General features: G+C 41.7%; 1 protein-coding gene across 43 annotated transcripts in view; it reads right to left on the reverse strand.

The window, feature by feature from the left end:
- Positions 1–17,729, reverse strand: part of Celf1 (CUGBP Elav-like family member 1) — an 81,785-nt gene that overhangs the window by 26,829 nt on the left and 37,227 nt on the right. For 5 of the 43 annotated variants that reach the window (XM_087205106.1, XM_087205104.1, XM_021264179.2 and 2 more), the window contains exons 2-3: positions 8,421–8,460; positions 2,136–2,287 (exon numbers count right to left, since the gene is read on the reverse strand). The exons of 15 other annotated variants lie outside the window; for them this stretch is intronic. In XM_087205106.1, the coding sequence (XP_087061232.1) occupies positions 2,136–2,239 (104 nt within the window). In that variant the 5' untranslated portion in view covers positions 2,240–2,287; positions 8,421–8,460. Of the gene's footprint in view, positions 1–2,135; positions 6,197–8,323; positions 8,461–15,607; positions 15,736–17,729 lie in introns of those variants that run through there. 23 more of the 43 variants (XM_021264190.2, XM_087205093.1, XM_087205102.1 and 20 more) reach the window with 16 other exon arrangements.

Consider the following 17,729-nt stretch of genomic DNA (forward strand, 5'->3'; position numbering starts at 1 on the left):
AAGCAGGAGGACTGCCATGAGTTTGAGGGCAGCCTGCCTAAAGAAACCTATAAGCCAGCCAGGTGTGACAGCACACGCCTATTATCCCATACTTAGGGGGTGCTGAGGCAGGACTAGAGTTAAAGACCAGCCTGGGCTACACAGTGAGACTTTGTCTCAAAAACCAAAAAGATGATAAAATAGGGTATGAAAAGCACTGTGTACAAGGGGTTGAACACTAGGCAGTAGCAAAGAACAGGAAGAAAAAACATTTATAATGCAAAGATAATTTGAACCACAAAGCCTTAGTCCTTTATTATTATTATGGGGTTTTTTGTTTATTTGTTTTGGTGGTAGCCAGAACTGAACTCAGAGTCTTCACACTGAGCTACATCCCCAGCCCTTTTTTTAGGTACCGGGAATCGAACTTGGGACCTTGCACTTGCGAGGCAGGCAGCGGAACCACTGAGCTAAATCCCCAGCCCCTCTTTTTTATTTTGAGATAGGATCTCATTAAGTCTGTAAATTGCTCAGGCTGGGCTTGAATTGCAGTCCTCCTGCCTCAGCCTCCCAAAGTGTTGGAGTTACAGGTGTGCACTACCACAGCTTACACACTATGTCTTTAATGATTATACTTATTGTAATTTCACTGGGTAAATACTGCTAAAAAAACCATTTTAGTAGTAAAGATCTATCACAAAGGCCTATCTAAATTACCCTTATTTGGGAGCCTCCATAGAAAGCACAGGATCCATTTCAAAAGGGCAAGAGGACTGCCTTGAGGCCCCCACCAGCCCACACCTGTTACATCCAATCCCAGGGCAGACTGTTTCACACACGGAGGCCTAACCTCAAAGATGTACTCCAATCCCTGTTATCTAAAACATGTTCTAGCCAGGGATTTAGCTCAGTGGTTTCGCCACCTGCTGCGCAAGTGCAAGGACCCGAGTTTGATCCCTGGTACCAAAAATAAATAAATAAATAAATAAATAAATAAATAAATAAAACAGGCATAAAACATGCTCTACCACTTAATACAGTACTCTTGGCTTTGAATAACAACCTAAGGTTTGTCTGCCTTAGAGGCACAGAGTTTTCTGAAACCTGGTTAAAGTGAGTGACACCAAGGAAGTTTGGTTAAAGTGACTGAAATAAGTGAGAATTCAGATTTTGACACGAGGGGTTGGAAAGGGGCCCTCCACCAAGTCCAGAATCCAGGCTCCATTAGCTGTAGCTCAGGGCACAGTGGCCACAGCTGTGTACAACGCAGTCTTTGTACAATGTTACAACCTAACAGGGTTTCTCCTTCCCACATCCACAATTTATTTGAGGAAACTGCCAATCAAGATTAATCCAGTTTTTCTTTTCTTGGAGGATGGGGGATATCTGACATTTCTGAAATCCTGTGCTAAATTGCATTTTCAATTAGATTGGGGGAAATCAAAGTACAGAATTATACTTTATTGTTTTTTGTGGGGTTTTTTTTGGTACTGGAGATCGAACTCGGGACCTTGAGCTTGGGAGGGAGGCGCCAGAACCACTGAGCTAAATTCCCGGCCCTTCAGAATTATACTTTAGACATCAATACAGAATGCTGTATACAGGGCCAGGGATTTAGCTTAGTGGTTCCGGCCCCTGCCTCGCAAGCACAATGTCCCGAGTTCGATCCCCAGTACCAAAACCAGAAAACAAACAAACAAACAAACAGAATGGTATATACAGTACCAAAAACACCATAACCACCAGTCTCCTCTGTGATAGTTTAAGAACTTGATACTTGAAAAAAAACTTTATTCCTAAAAGTGTAAGTGCATGCCCAATCCAAAGCAATATGGGAAAACACTCGCCCTTGAAGGGCTTGAGCAGCACCTTGAGGGGCTGTGGCTGGTCATGTATCAAGTGCAGCCTTGTGCAAAGAACTTACTGAGAGGCCAGAAGAAACGAGCAGTTAAAGGTCAGAATCAGACTAAAACAGAAAATAACAGCATGAGAGAATTCAGACTTTGGCTTTCTTGTCCAATTCCCGCCCCCCCCCCTTTAAAAACTCTTTTATTCCCTCTTTTAATGAAAGAAACAAGTTTCACCAAGTAAAAACAAAAACAGCCCAGTTCCTCTGCTTACGATAAAAAAAAAAATTAGACAACAAAAATACTTACACAGGACTGGAATTCAAAGAGCAATGCTCCACCATCATTTCTGGAAGGAAATCCAACTTAAACGCAGCCATCACCTCACTGTCCCCTTCAGAAGCCAATGACATTAACTTGCTGCACTTGTCTCATCCACAAATATACTCAGCTTTAGCTTCCTGGGCTCCACAAAAAACACAAAGTAGAAACAGGAGCTCAGGGAAACCAGCAGTAAGTGCTGTAGAAAGAGGCAGGTCTGGGGAAGGGGCAGGGAAGGGGAGGACTGGATTAAAGCGGGCTGTGACCATGTGAAGGGAGGCTCAGCCGAACACAATGAAAGTGCTGATGCGCCAGGCTTGTTTTGTGTGCTTTTTCCCTGGCGAAGCAGTACTAAGTGCACTGTCAGATAAATAGTTTCAGATCCATGAAGATAGCAGTGGTCAACAGAGCAGAAGAAACACAAACTTGTTTCACGTCTCCAAGCTCCTTCCTGCAAATCAGTTTTCCAAGTTCCCCAAAGCCTAAAACTACCTGAAAGAGGGGGATGGGGAGGGCAAAGTCACTGTGTGGTCTGAAAATGTTTTTAATCTTCTCCTGGATTACTGGCCATGGTTTTAAACTTAGTTTCCGAGCACCAAAGGCAGTAATGAGCATAGTACTAGGATCCAAACTAACCTCAAAGCAGTCATGTAAGCAAGACAGAGGCAAAGTGTTTGTAAAAAGCCCAGGAGAAATGCTGCTTACACACAACTACCTCCTCAGGAGAGGACCCTGCTTTCTCAAAGGTTCTGAGGGTAAAGTATGTTACCTAATGGGTCCTGGTCAGAGGGAACATTAAGAATCCTTTGTTCAGCTTGGTGTGATGGTACATATTTGTAATCCCAGCTAAGAGATATGAAGTGGGACCATCGAGAGTTCAAGGCTAGCCTGGGTAGCTGCTCTCAAAATGAAATTTAGAAAGGCCTGGGAATGAAGCTCAGTGGTAGATCACTTGTCTAGCACACATAAGGTGCTGGGTTCAATCTCCAGTGTGACCAAAAAAAGTCTTTGGTTCAATAATATTCATTAGGTGGCAGACACAAAATTTATTAATTCTGAATATTAACTTGCCAGAGGGCGTAGAGAAAAAAAATTAACTTGCCAGAAAACAAAAAGGGAATAATAGTATTCTGCCTCTTTCTTGATAGTATACTAGAAAACAACGTCTTTTCATTTCTCTGTTGATCTTGCTAAAGAAACAAAAATCAAAACCCAGTACAATGATGATAAACAAAATGAAGTAAGCCTATTAAGGACCGACACTAAAACATGTAGGAGAAGAGAGAGTGAGCCGCAGGCTAAGCCTCTTGACTTTCTCTTTCCTTTTCTAAGGGATAATAAGGCCAGGGCTGGAACTCAGGGGCAAAGCCCTGGGTGTGATCCCCAGAATGGGGTTCAGGAGGGTGTTGCCAAAACCAAGGGTACCAAGCACACACATAAACATTCTATTCTGGGTGAGCGGCAGAGATGGGTATACTTAGTAGTCAAGGCAGATGTGTGCTCTGTTCTCAAATGAGCTCCACATCCCTCCAAATGACAAATGGTGGCATTTTAGTATTTAGGCAGTGACTCTAAAACTTCATCTCTGCATGCTCCCAAATTTCACAGGCTTTCTTTCTACTTTCACCATTTGATTTGTCTAACTGCAAAGATTTCTCCTAGGCAAGCTCAGCTTACAACAAAGAAGAAGCTATGTTCAGCCTGTAAAGAAGTAAACGAATGAAGAACTCTTGAACATGCAGGGTTTTTTGTGTCTGTTTTTTGTTTTTCTTTTTTTCAGTGCTGGGGATAGAACTGGGGCCTCCAGCAGCATGCTAGGCAAGATCTCTACCACCAAGCTCCATCCCTAATGAGAGGCAGGCAACATGTGTGGCACGGGCCTAGAGGTTCCAGGCTGGGTAACGACAGCTGCACCTGTCTGCACCTGACCCAGGAAGGCAGAAGCTGGGTCTTCTCTCCAACATCCAGACATAACCATCCACAGTCTAGAACTAGAACAGCAGCTAAGTGGTTTATCTGTCCGAGCCTTGGACTCAGCTGATTTACGTTGGAGGTACAGTGGCAGAAGCTCTCTCCCATCCTATTAAAGGAAGCAGAAACAAGGTGCGAGTGAGAGGAGACTGTGTGACCCCACACAGTACAATCACCCCATCATGATGCCAGGCAGCGCTGTCAGCCTCCCTGGAACGAGCAGGTCACTGGGAGGTTTGTCCTGTTTTCTCTATGTGTACTGGAGCTGCTGACAGGACGCCTATCAAAAACAAACTGGACTCGGGGCCGGGGATTTAGCTCAGGGGCACCAGGCGCAAGATCCTGTGTAAGATCCCTAGTACCAAAAAACCCAAAAAAATCCAACCTGGCCCATGGAGTAACTATGAGTCAATAAGCAAGTCAGAATATCTAGCTTAAGAATTCCTTTTAAAAAGGAATCACCATACCAAATAGTATCTCTAGTGTGAGAAACTGAAAGTGTAAATAAGGATGAAAATGATTAAAACAAATAATTGATAATTTGAAATAGGAAAAGGTCCAAAGGGGTAGGGGTGGTGGAAGGGGAAGGAGAAAGGGAAGAAAGGAAAGGAAAAATTATGAGAAAGAAAGAAAAAAAAGGAAACAAAGTCTATGTAAATAGGGAAGGGTGGTGGGGGTGAAGGGTGCACAGGTAATGGGGGAAAAAATAAGAACTAAGATAAGATACATCATGTTCAGGTACAAACACCCAGTGATAAATGTAAACGTATACCTAAAATGTACTAATTAATATATAAATAAAAAATTAAAAATAAGTAAATAAATAAAAAGGAATCACCAAACCTCAAGTAATTCCACTGGTTATTACTGCCTATTACTCACTTACAATACATGAATTCTAATTACCTTTCTGTCTGAACCAGAATCACATCCGTAACAAGAGTACTTAGCATGAGAAACTGACTGAGGCACTGGGCGCTTTCCAGGGTATGGAAGGATGTGTGTGCCTTACACTAATTTTCACCAAGCTGCAGTCTGAGAAACACTGATTTAAAGTTTTAAAACCATTTTCCCCAATCATAGAATTTTTATTTAAAAGAAGTCTACAGTTTTGTGGGTTTTTTGTTTGTTTATTCTTCTGGTATTGGGGATCAAACTCAGGACCTTGTAGTTGCCAGGCAGGCCACAGCACTATGGAGCTAAATCCCTGGCCCTATAATACTTTTTAAAAGAAACCAGGGAGTAGAGATCCTGTGTATACATTGCTACTAAAGTCCATTTTGCTATTTACAAAGTAACAATGCTTTAAAAACCTGCAAGATGGAAATGTTATGACAGGATGGAGAGTGCATCTCTTTGACAGTTCTTTAGAGTTCATCTCTGTACAATTAAATTCAACATGCTTGTAGGAAAAGAAAACACAGAAATTAATCACAAGTCACTCAATTTTAGAAAAGGGTTATAAAGTTAAGTGACAATAAAAACAATTATGCAAATACAAAAATGCAGATATTAAGGGAAATTAAAAAGTAGAATTAAAAGTCAGTTAGTCACACATAATTTTTTAAAAAATTTCTTAATTAGGCATACATTCCAGCTTTCCCCACAAAGGACATATTAGAAATAAAGAGATGAAGCTGGGGATTTTGATCAGTAGTGCCGCTGCCTTCCTGCAAGGTCCGAGTTCAATCCCCGGTTTCAAAAAAAAAGAAAGAAAGAAAGAACTAGAGATGGCAGGAGTGGTTATGCTGTGCTGCAGAAGGTGACCTTAATTTTTCCTTTTACTTCCCGTTCTTTCACTCTGAATTCGCTTTGTGGTTTGCTCTACTTTCTCTGGTTGCCTGCCTCAGTTTGATTTGCCTCTTCTTTTAAGGGCAGTAGTTAAAAGCCTGATGAGAGGGGAGGTACAGACAGCCTGACAGAGCACCAAGAACCCAAATAATATTGCATGCAGTGGAGCAGTCCTGTAATCCCAGCACTCTGGGAGGCTGAGGCAAGAGGACCACAAGTTTGAGTCCAGCCTGGATAACTCAGTAAGTTGCTGTCTCAAAGGGGGGAGGGGGGGCCGCAGCGGCAGGAGGCTGGGATGTATCACAGTGCCAATTTCCAGTTCTAAAGAGAAAAAAAGAACCCAAATAATTAAAACTGTTCAATATAGATAAGGGAAACACTCAAGAGAACAGTGCACCTTGGATCTTGATATAAGAATGGATAAACTTAAGAGGATAATGTAAAAGTGGGTTAGAAGAGAGAAGCGCTAGAAATGCAGAGCATTAGGCCTACAGGTGAAACAGGGCTGAGCAAAAGGACCTGGGTGGCATCTGCAAACCTCTGTCCTAACTGGTGTGACCGTGAACCATACTTCATGTCTACTCCACAAACTTAGTGTGTCTGAAAGGGCAATAACATGAAGTCTGCTTCTAGAGCACAGAAGAGATTAGACTAACACAAAAACACATGCCTGTGTTGTGAAAAAAAATCACCATCAGTCCATATAAGGAAACTAAAAGTATAAACATCCAGAGAACAGTCACAACCTTAGAACATAATTTTAGGAAAGTCATAACCTTACTAAGGAGACAGCAACTGCTGGTGGTGCAATAATATAAGGGATACAGGAAAGAAGCAAGCAACTGATGTCCCCTTAAAACTAACCAACTGGAGAAACCTGCAGTTTTAGGTTACAATCTTCAGAGACTTGAATTTTACTTTAAAAATTGAGTACCTTTCCCAGATAGGAGGCTGAGAGAAGATCTTTAAGTTCAAGGCCAGCCTGAGCAACATAGCAAAAGCCTGCCTCAGAAAAATTAATGGTGATGATAATGATAGTAACAAAGTAATCATATGCTGGCTCAAATTGGCAATTACCTCCATAGCATCCTACTTTGTGGGGGCTTTTTTTGTGTTGCTGTTATTATAAAAACATAACAGTTAAAAATAACTTAAACTCAGAGGACCTTAGGAAATTTACAGCAAGTTGAAAACAATGTAAAATTGTCTGAACTTGGTGGCGAGGTGAAATAGAGAATTAAAATACTGTAAAAATCTATTTCAAATTTTAAAACCACTATAAGAAAAGAAGCAGTAGATTTAGCTGTGTACAAGTTGCTCTGCACTTAAAACTATAGTGTGGCATACTGACAAGAGAATATGATAAGGCTGGGGGAAGGAAAAACAGAACTTTTTTTTTGGTACCAGGGAACAAACTCATCTTTTTTCTTTTTTGAGACAGGGCCTTGCTATGTAGTTCAGGCTGGCCTTGAACTCGCTATGTAGCCCAGGGTGGCCTCAAATTCACAGCAATTCTCCTGCCTCAGCCTCCTGAGTGCTAGGATTACAGGCCTGTCCCATCACAACCCTGAAAACATATTTTGAAAATGAAAGTTTTCCAGGGCCAGGGATTTAGCTCAGTGGTTCCGAAGCCTGCCTCACAAGTGCAAGGTCCAGAGTTCAATCACCAGTACCAAAAAAAAAAGTTTTTCATTTCCTCCCCCTACCCTTAAGCAATCCCATCTCCTCCCACAATCTGTGCCAAAGATAAGGATTACCAGAAGATTCCCTGCTATGATAATTCTTCTTGGCAAAAGTATAAACTCAGGACTCTCCCTTGGACAAAGCCAGGCTTAACAAATGCATCTGCCCAATTTTGACCACCTTTCAAATCAAGATCCCAAATCAGTCCAGAACTTAGGTGTCTTTTTTTTTTTTTTGGACACAGGGTCTCACTATATAGCTCAGGCTGGCCTTGAACTTGTGGCAATCCTCCTACCTCAGCCTCCAGAGTGCTAGGATTACAGGCATGCCCCACCAAGCCCGGCTATAGGTGTAATTCTAAATCAATATGCTCTAAATTTACACACTGTTTACACTCCAATGTGGACTTAAAAATCAATGTGTTTAAAAAAAAAAAAATCAATGTGTTGAACAAATTCTGGAATCCACAAAGTCCAATCCTCATCTTTGTTTCAGTTCCAACAAGAGGTGGAAGCAATGAGAAAGCCACCTGGGGAGCTGCTGTGTGTAGTTCTGCCCTCTCCACCCCACTCTGCTTCAAGAACCAGGCCTCAGCCCCTAGTGGAGACAAACCCGCCTGGGGAAATAGCTAAGAAGGAAGAGTTGGGAAAGCGAGCAAGAAAACACTTTCAGCTTCCCAAGGACAGACATTTTGCAAATGAGATCCCATAATGTAGTAAAGAAGCCATCACCTTTCTGAAAGCAACTTTTCATGTCTGCACAGCAGGCCTCATGCAAGAAGGTTAAAAGCTGGCCATGGAGCACACCCATCCAGCAGGGAGCCCATACCTGGAGCTTTACACCTCCCTTTCTGGACTAGGTCTTCACTCTAAAAAACCAAGGAAAGAAAAATAAGTGGGCCATGCCTACTATTTTCAGAATTCCAGATATGCAGCTTCTTTCCAAAGAAAAGTACCTTTGTCACCACATCAGAAGATAAAGCAAAAGGATTTCTCCCTCTCCAATTTTTAAAGTTCATAATTCCATAAAGATGAACTGAATTTAACATCTCTAATTTTAAAACAGCATCAACTTAAAAGATAGAACTAAAGTAACTAAAGGGCTTAAAAGACAACAAGAGGACAAGGTGAAACATGCCTGTAATACCAGCTACTCAGGAAAGCAGGACTGCAGGTTGGGAGCCCAGTTTGGGGAACTTAGCAAGATCCTGTCTCAAAATTTAATAAAGGATTAGGAATACAGCAGAGGCCCTGGGTGGATCAATCCCTTATAATATAAAGGAGAAGGAGAGGGTGAAGAAAGGAAAAAAAGAGAAATAGGAGGAGGGAGGGGGGGAAGGGCTGGAATGCAGCTTAGTGCAAAGGCCCTGGGTTGGGTTGGGGGGGGGGTGCTTTCCCCTAAATGTCTCACCAAATAGCAGAACAATGACTAAGATTTATGAGGGTGAATTCTGTACATCTGGGTCATCAAAATAATCTTTTTTTTCCGGGTACTGGGGATCGAACTCCAGACCTTGCACTTGCCAGGCAGGCACCAGCACCACTGAGCTAAATCCCTGGCCCAAAACAATCATTTTTAACATGTGCTTTGGGACAGTTATAAAAACGCCAAAAGGTGTGTAATTCTTTTAACAATCAGGATTACATTCTTAAAGTGCCATTCTCCACACGATCTCCCCAGAGCAGAGAACATGTAGGTGCAGGGTTTGAAACTCTTCAAAGGCAACCAAGTTCCTGCCTCTGTAAATGCATCTTGGCCCTGGGATCGTGGTAAACCACCAAAACCAAAAGAATCAGAAAATGAGGAAGTTAATTGAAGGTAAAAGCAAAGAGACGACCCACAAAACCAATTCGTTTTATTTTTAAACATTACTGAACAGTCTTGCAAGTAAAGACTGATTCTATGAAGCTGCTCCAATTCCTATAAACTTCCATTTACAGCTCAACCAGCTGTACCTCTCTCTGCCTGGCTCTAGCCAGAGACACAAATGCTCCATTCACTCAGGGCGACCCCTAAGCTGGGAAGTGTCAGAGCTCTGAAGTGCACCACCAGACAAGACCCAAAGGAACTGTGGACCAACCCACACGCCCTGAAGACCAAGGTGCTTCTCAATAAAGTAGGTGTAGGGCTGAGGATTTAGCTCAGTGGTTCCGGCGCCTGCCTCGCAAGCAAAAAGTCCTGAGTTGGATCCCCGGTACCAAAAAAAAAAAGTAGGTGTGGATGTGTTTAATTGGTTTGGGAAGATGTGGAAGGAGGATCGATCACAAGTTTGAGTCCAACATAGGCAATTTAGCAACTTAGTGAGACCCTGTGTTGAAGTAAAAAAGGGCTGGGGATGCAGCCCAGGGTTAAATCCCCTGTATCTCACACACACAAAAATATTTAATTGGCTTTTCATATGGACTGAATTATGTTTCGAATTTTGATAATAAAGCATGACACTTGAGTTTAAGGCAAAATCTATACTAACAAAAAAACTAGACTGGAACAGTGGTGTGCCTGTAATCCCAGCTAGTTGGCAGGCTGAGACAGGAAAATCGCAAATTTGAGTCCTGCCTGGGTAACTTAGTGAGACCCTATCTCAAAATAAAATTTAAGAGGCCAGGGATTTAGCTCAGTGGTTCTGCCGCCTGTCTTGCAAACCCAAGGTCCCGAGTTCAATCTCTGCTACCCGCCCCAAATTAAAAAGGCTGGAGATACAGTTCAGTGGTAGAATGATGTGCCTAAAATGCACAATGCCCTGGATTCAATGTGCAGCTCCACATGCACACACAAAAAAGCCTAAAACTATTGACTTAGATTTGCATACTGCATGGAAAGTTTACTCGGAGGGAGCTGGGAAGTAGCTCAGTGGCACAGCACATGCTCAGCATATGCACGCTCAAGCCCATCAGTTCAATCTCCAGCACTCCCCCCCAAAATTTCTAGAACGAAAAGGGGCCAAGCATGGTGCTGAACACCAGTAATTCCAGTACTCAGGAGGCTGAGGCAGGAGGATCACAGTGAGTTCGAGGCCAACCTGGATGGAAATGAACATTTTTAGGTCTGAATTTTTTACATCTTTTATTTCTGTGGGAAACAAAAGTGCACCGCTCTGTGAAGCCTGGATGGTGTTTGCATTGTATTTCCGTGTGCCCCCCCCCACTCCTGTTCCTATGAACATCATCTCCACCTCTCTTTGTCACTCAGGGGGGCCAGGCCAAGAGGGGAAAGGGGAGATCACCAAAAGGCAGGGAGAGGGCTGACAGGAAAGCTTGCCCAGGGTTAACAACAGCATTGTTTGCTTGTAATAAATGTTAACAGGTTTAAAGTAAGACCTTAAATGAAGTTTTAAATTGCACTCAATACAAAAGCTCTCAGATATGCTTTCCTTAGAGGAGGTAAGGTAATTAACCCTTTCTCAGTTGTGTTTTGTTGTTTGATTTTATTTTACTTTCCAGACATTGTCTTGCTATGTATTTCAGGCTGGCCTTGAACTCACTATGTATTGTAGCCTAGATGGCCTCCAACTCAAGGCAATCCTCCTGCCTCAGCCTTCCAAATGCTGGGATTATAGGTGGGCAATCATCATCCTCAGCTTTTTCCTTTTCTTTTCTTTAAACAGGATTGAAATCCCTAAATTGTCCAGGCTGGGCCTGAATTTGCAATCCTATGTCAGCCTCCCAAAATACTGGGATTATGGGCATGTGTCTCCATGCCCAGCTTCCTGGCTTTTGCTAATCTATATAGTTATAAGCTTAGTATATGACAAAACTCAGTCCTTCCAGGGAGATGGCCCCTGACTTAGTCACCAGCAGCAGCTCTTGCACAGCAGGCACTGGGTCACAAACTCCAGAGAGGCCTTGGCCTCCTCAGCAAGTCTCTCTACTGCTAGTAAGTGCTATGAATAATTCCTTGAAAAACTTTTCTGATTAAGACAGGAGGTAATGAAGAACCTGACAACTATATAGTTTAGAAGTTTTTAAAACCTGAAGTGTTCTTCCCCTAAACATGGAAGTGAGGCAGGCAACAACCGTTTGTTTCTTCTGGTTCCTAGGCTACCAGGTCTCCTGAAAAATGTGAAAACATGGATAATTCAAAACAAATAGAGCATTCACCAATTTTATATTCAGCTTTGAAATGAATGGTTGTTGAGCAGCACATTTCTCTATCTTTACATTAATGAATATTAATGGTAATAACTACACATGGTATCTAAAGTTTCTACATCCTTACCAAGTGAAGGTGGGAGACATGTCCAGTTATTTCCAAATAGGCAATAAACAGGAGCTAGCAGTCTCTGAGCACTCACTCTATACCCTGTCCTGTTCTGGATGCTTTATATTTCATTCTTATATCCACCCGATCTCCAACACAAAGAGATGGCCTAATTCCCTCAAGATCACAGGATCTGGAAAATGAAAGGAGCTGGCAGATAAAGCCGGGCAGCTGGGCCACTCAGTGAAAGGCTGCTTTAGGTTAAAAATTATCAGGGGGGTTGTAGCTCAGTGGCAGAGTGTGCATCTAGCATGGATGAGGCCCTCGGTTCAAAACATAAACAAATAAAACGCATCTCCAAGGACGTTCATGCACATAAATAACCGAAAAGACTGTATAAATGCCGAAGGGCAGGAAGTTTAATCTGGCTGTCCTTCCAAGGCAAATCTTAGAAGTACACAGGTAAATGCCCAAGGTCTCAACTGTCACAAGAGACTCTTCCAGAAACATGATTAAGGGCAGTGAGAACTCCTGCTGCTACCTGGTAGAGGTGTGACTTACAAGAAGTTAATTTGTTCCTCTAGGTGTCAGCTTCCTTACCTGTAAAAAAACCTCAATTATGTATCTTAAAAGGGCTAAGGGAGTAAGTAGATGCCCAGAATATAATCAAGCCAATACAAAACTTTTAACTGGAAGAGGAAAGAGATAAGAAATAGGCTAGGGACTTAGCTCAGTGGTGCTGCCGCCTGCCTTGCAAGTGCAAGGTCCTGAGTTCGATCCCCAGTACCAAAAGGGGGGGGGGGACGAGCATGAGAGAGAGAGAGACAGAGAGAGACAGAGACAGAGAGAGGGCGCAAAGGGTAATAGATGTCATTTGGGAAAAGTGTGCTTTATCTTTTAGTCGGGTTGTAATTCCTTTACTTCTGTCTCTTCCCTTCTATGTGGCAGCTTAATAAAACAAGTGGGCTCTTTGCTGTGGAAAGCATGTTCACTATTGTTATGCTCTAGAAAGCCAAGTAAGCAGATCAAAGTACTAGCTGGGAAGCTGCCCTGGCTAGCCCAAGGGACCCTTTCCTTTCCTTATGACGTGTGCTCTCCTGCTACTCAGCTAGTCTAATGCCACGATTCAAGCCTCGGTTTGAGCCTTCTGACTCCTTAGTGACTAATGGCCATCTATGTGTGTCCTCTCCATGACCCTGGTGGGGAAGTTTATCAACAGATCTAATCTCATCTCCTTCTCCACACTGGCCAGTAAGCTCATCCTTTCTGGAGTGGCAACAATTTTCTTCTCAGCTTTTTATTAATTGTGGTACCAAAAAAGAAAAGAAAAGAAATGGAGGTAGAGGAGAAAGAAATTTACATGAAGAAGAAATTTACATGTGAAAGATAAAATTTAACCACCATAACCACTTTTAAGCGTATAGTTTAATAATATTAAGTATATTCACATTGTTGTGCAATATAAAAAGCAATTTTTAAAAACTAGCTTCATCAGAATTCTTAATCCAGTGGCCCCAGATCTCTCTGAAGTCAGAGGAGGGCTATTAGCTCTATTCTGCTTTATGCTAAACCATGGGAAGATGAACACTAAGCTTTCCTAACTTTCATCAAATTCTCTCAGGGGCTCAGCACTGTTGGAATGGTTCTCTCTGACTCTCTCCTATCCTTAGAGGATAGAAGTAGATTACACTATCACTAAGTTATCTATTATTATATTTTCTCTGAACAGATTTTTAAGCAGTTTTCTGCTTCAACCCCTACTGTATATGCAATATACTTGGGAGAACTTAACAATAGTTTTCAATTTTTGTTAATGAACTATGCTGCCAATTATTACCACTTTGTAAATTATACATGTTAGCAACAAGTCTATCCTCTTCTGTATTTGTATCTGTATATGTATAACAGGTATTAGACCTTCAATTGTTAATCTAAGTCCCTTAGTTTATTATCTGCTCTACAAAGCTTCCATGTCATGAACTTTTTCTCTCCCTTAAAAAAAAAGCATACATGTACATACACACACACACACACACACACATATATATGTATACACATACACATACACAGCTTTTCTTTTCTTTTGAGACAGCATCTCACCATGTTTCCTAGGCTGGCCTCTAACTCCTGGGCACAAATGAGCCTTCCTTCCACCTTAGCCTTCTGGGTAGCTACAAGCACTCACCACTGCACCAAATGAACATTTTTAAAAAATGAGACATATCCGAGCATAAATATCTGCACTTTCTGGTTTTTACTCTCCTTGAAATTGTAGACATTTTGATAAAAAACATCATGTGCAGTCCCCACTTTTCTTTTTTAAACAGCAGTTGTACTTATTCATTTTGTCCTTCATCAATTTAAATTTTTTATTTATTTGTTTTTATACAGAACCACATTTTGTGTTATTTCCAATCAGAATTTCTCTACACATGTATTAAGATCTACACATACTCAAATACGTAATATTAGCAAATGTAGTATCACACTGTGTTTATTACTGCACAACTGACCTTTTTCACTTCATAAACATTTTCGTATAAGCAGCTAACTCTAAGGATCAGAGCTGAAAATGGATTAAAGCTTGACTTGCCAATAGCATCTTTACCTGTACGTTACAACCAATAACTACACTGACTTCACAAAGGCAACATAATTATTAAATCTTCTGAAATGGCACAAAAGCAGTGCTACACACTAAAGCTGAATGATGATGGTGAGCTAAGCTCTTTATTCTTCTTCCTCCCTGGATTGTCGTTTTGTTATATGATATTTCCATGACTATCATACATGTATCTAAACAAGAGGTTATGCCAGGCATGGTGGTGCACCCCTGTAATCCCTGTACTCAGAAGACTGAGATAGGAGTGTCTCGAGTTCAAGGTCAGCCTGCACTACATGGTGAGACTCTGTCTTAAAAAAATGGAGACAGCAACAACAAAGAGGTCATCTCACCTGACAGGCACCCCATTTTGGAGGTACTCAGACGAAGCAGACAGGGATTGAAAAACACATTTTTAAAAATCTGTTTTCCCACTTCCTGCCAGTGTGGTTGTGCACGTCTGTAATCTCAGCGCTTGGGAAGTGAGACAGAAGGTCTGCCCCAAACTCAAGGCCAGCCTAGGCTAGCTACATAGTGAGTTCAAGGCCAACCTGAACTACATGGTGAGACTTTAAAACAACAACAACAACAAAAAAAAACCCCTCACACTCTCAAAATCATTCTCAAAATCCATTAACCAGTCCCTTTGTGCTCTTGATATAGCGCTCTACTGCTCTGAGGATTGGGAGAGAGGAAAAGGAAAGGAATCTCATTCTTTCACAGCTCCTTTCTGTTTCCTTCCCACAGCAGCACTGCCCACACTGGGCAACAAATTTTTGGATGTAGCAGCAGCAACTTACATATGGCAGCTAAGCCAGTGTGTGATGTACTCTGGGCAGAGATGGCTTCTACCCATCTCCAGAGTTTGAACCTAATTTCAGATGTGGAAGAGGTGGGAGCTCTAAAGCCACAGAGAGACTGTGACATCAGATAGAGCACCTCATCTAAACACCAGGGCTCAGACTTTTTCGTAATAGTCTTGTATCAACTGCTCACATCTGCCATGTTCCACGGCCACCAATCCCGCCTCAGACTCACTGCCCTGCCAGAAGGCCAAATCTGTCTCATCTAGTGAGTCACTGTGCTCCTCTCCAACTGCATCTTGATTTCAACCCACTCATGTAGCTCATGAGGTCTGTGCCATATGTTAGCACCATGTAGGCAGAATGGGACTAGCTTTTTTCTAAAACACTGTCAGAGTTAGTTTTAAAATTACCTTACAATTTTGATGTCTCTGAAGAGTCATTATCATACATAACCTTCTGGAAATAACTTTATAATTTTTTTCTGAGTGCTCAAGGGAGATTCTTCGGCATTTTCACTCCCATTTCCGAGATAAGGGAACTAAAATGAAGAGAATGGATTAAGTGAACCCAATTTTACAACTAGTAACTGAGACTGGACTTTCTTGAATCAAGGTGCTGTATGCAAATTCAATTATTACTATGCTTTTTACTTTTTAAGGGATTAATTAACTTTAGATATAAAACTGCCTGGAATTTAAAGGCTAATTCTGATGAACAGATGGCCTCATGATACACACCTGAGCACCAAAAGCAACAACAGGCCATGGACCCTAAATGTTTTACTAACTGGTAGAGATCACTAGTGGGTGAAACTAATATTTGAGCCAAGAATGGTGGTACACATCTGTAATACCTGTACTTGGGACGCTGAGACAGGAGGATGCCATGAGTATGAGGGCAGCGTGGGCTACATAGTGAGTTCCAGGCCAGCCTGAACTACATAGTGAGACCCTGTCACAAAACACAAAGTGTGTAGAGGGGGAAACCTTGTAGATTCAGGTTCCATCATCAAATTCCCCAAAAGTTAAGAGGGGAAGGAAGTTGTTCCCACTCCTCCCCACAACCTGCCACTTCTCTGGCTGTGATGGCTGGCTGCTAGACTTGCTAATTAAACTCATCTCGAGGTTTCTTAAATTATCCAGACACTTCAGGTCTTGTGTTCATTCTAGTAACTGTGTATGGCATAGTAGTTTAACTGGTGTTGAATTAAGACCTCTCCCTCTGATGATATTCGTCAACAGGTATTATCACTTGCAAAATATAAAGAGATTGTAAGTTTCTCATTAATACTGAAAGTTGGACATGTCATTTGAATCCAGAAATTTCAGTTCTAGAAATACAGCCTACAGGCACATAAGGGTCAGGGATTTAGCTCAGTGGTTCCGCCGCCTGCCTCAAAAGCACAAGGTCCCGAGTTCAATCCCCGGTACCAAAAAAAAAAATCAACTACATACAGATATAAATTTGTAGGGGCCGGGGATTTAGCTCAGTGGTTTCGCCGCCGGCTGCACAAGCACAAGGACCCGAGTTTGATCTCCAGCATCAAAAAAAAAAAAAAAAGAAGAAGATATAAATTTGTAGCCTGGCATGGTAGTTCTGCCTGTAATCCCAGCACTCAGGAGCCTGAGACAGGAATATATGGCCAGTGGAGGCCAGCCTGGACTACACAGCAAGACCTTGTCTCCACAAAAAATAAATAAATAAATAAATAATATTTATATATATACACACACACACACAAGTATGTAAAGGGGCATTCATAAGAACATTGTTTACAACAGCAAAACCTAGAAACATGCCCAGCATTTGGAGGCTAAATAAATTACAATATAAGCATACAACAGGACATTCTGTAGCTATTAAAGAGGATGGCAGCTAACTGATCAGGATATACCTATGTAGTAAGAGAAGAATCACACATGCATGTATATGAACAGAGAACTTCTGGAAGGATAATGAAATAACTGCTCACAGCAGTTGCAGAAGTAGAGTACTGGCTGAACCGTTTACATGTGGACATGTTACCTATTCTTCAGAAAATTTTTAAAAGAAAACTCTTGAAACTATGAAGTACCAAATAAAGAAAAACCTCACCTCATACTCTATTCCAAAACAAGCATTTTGGACTTTGTAATTTTTTCCTGCTTGGCCTCAAAGTTTTTTTGTGTGGAAACAGCCACATCCAGGTGAACAAGCAGTATACCATGTGTGAGGTGTGTAATTACTTCACACTGTTTATAATCAATTATCCCAGCAATTCAACTGACATTCACGCACCTTAGACTGCAGACCTTGGGCTGGCCTGTTTACCAAATTTCAGGATACTTGCAATAACTCAGCTGTAAATCTACATTTAAATTTTCTTCAATCAACCTTTCTTGCAAAGACAGGGTGCAACATTAGCTGGATTCCAGTAAGGAAGGCAAGGGACAGGGTGAGATTATATGTCAAAGCAGTTCTATAAATACAGCTTTTGGTCTAGCATCTCAAAAAGGAATCAAAACCGTTTCCAGCTTAAACAGAAAAATGCTA

This window comes from Heterocephalus glaber, unplaced genomic scaffold, assembly GCF_053883595.1.
Source record: "Heterocephalus glaber isolate CG9 unplaced genomic scaffold, H.glaber_assembly_v1.0 deba00000594, whole genome shotgun sequence".
Taxonomy (NCBI): Eukaryota; Metazoa; Chordata; class Mammalia; order Rodentia; family Bathyergidae; genus Heterocephalus; species Heterocephalus glaber.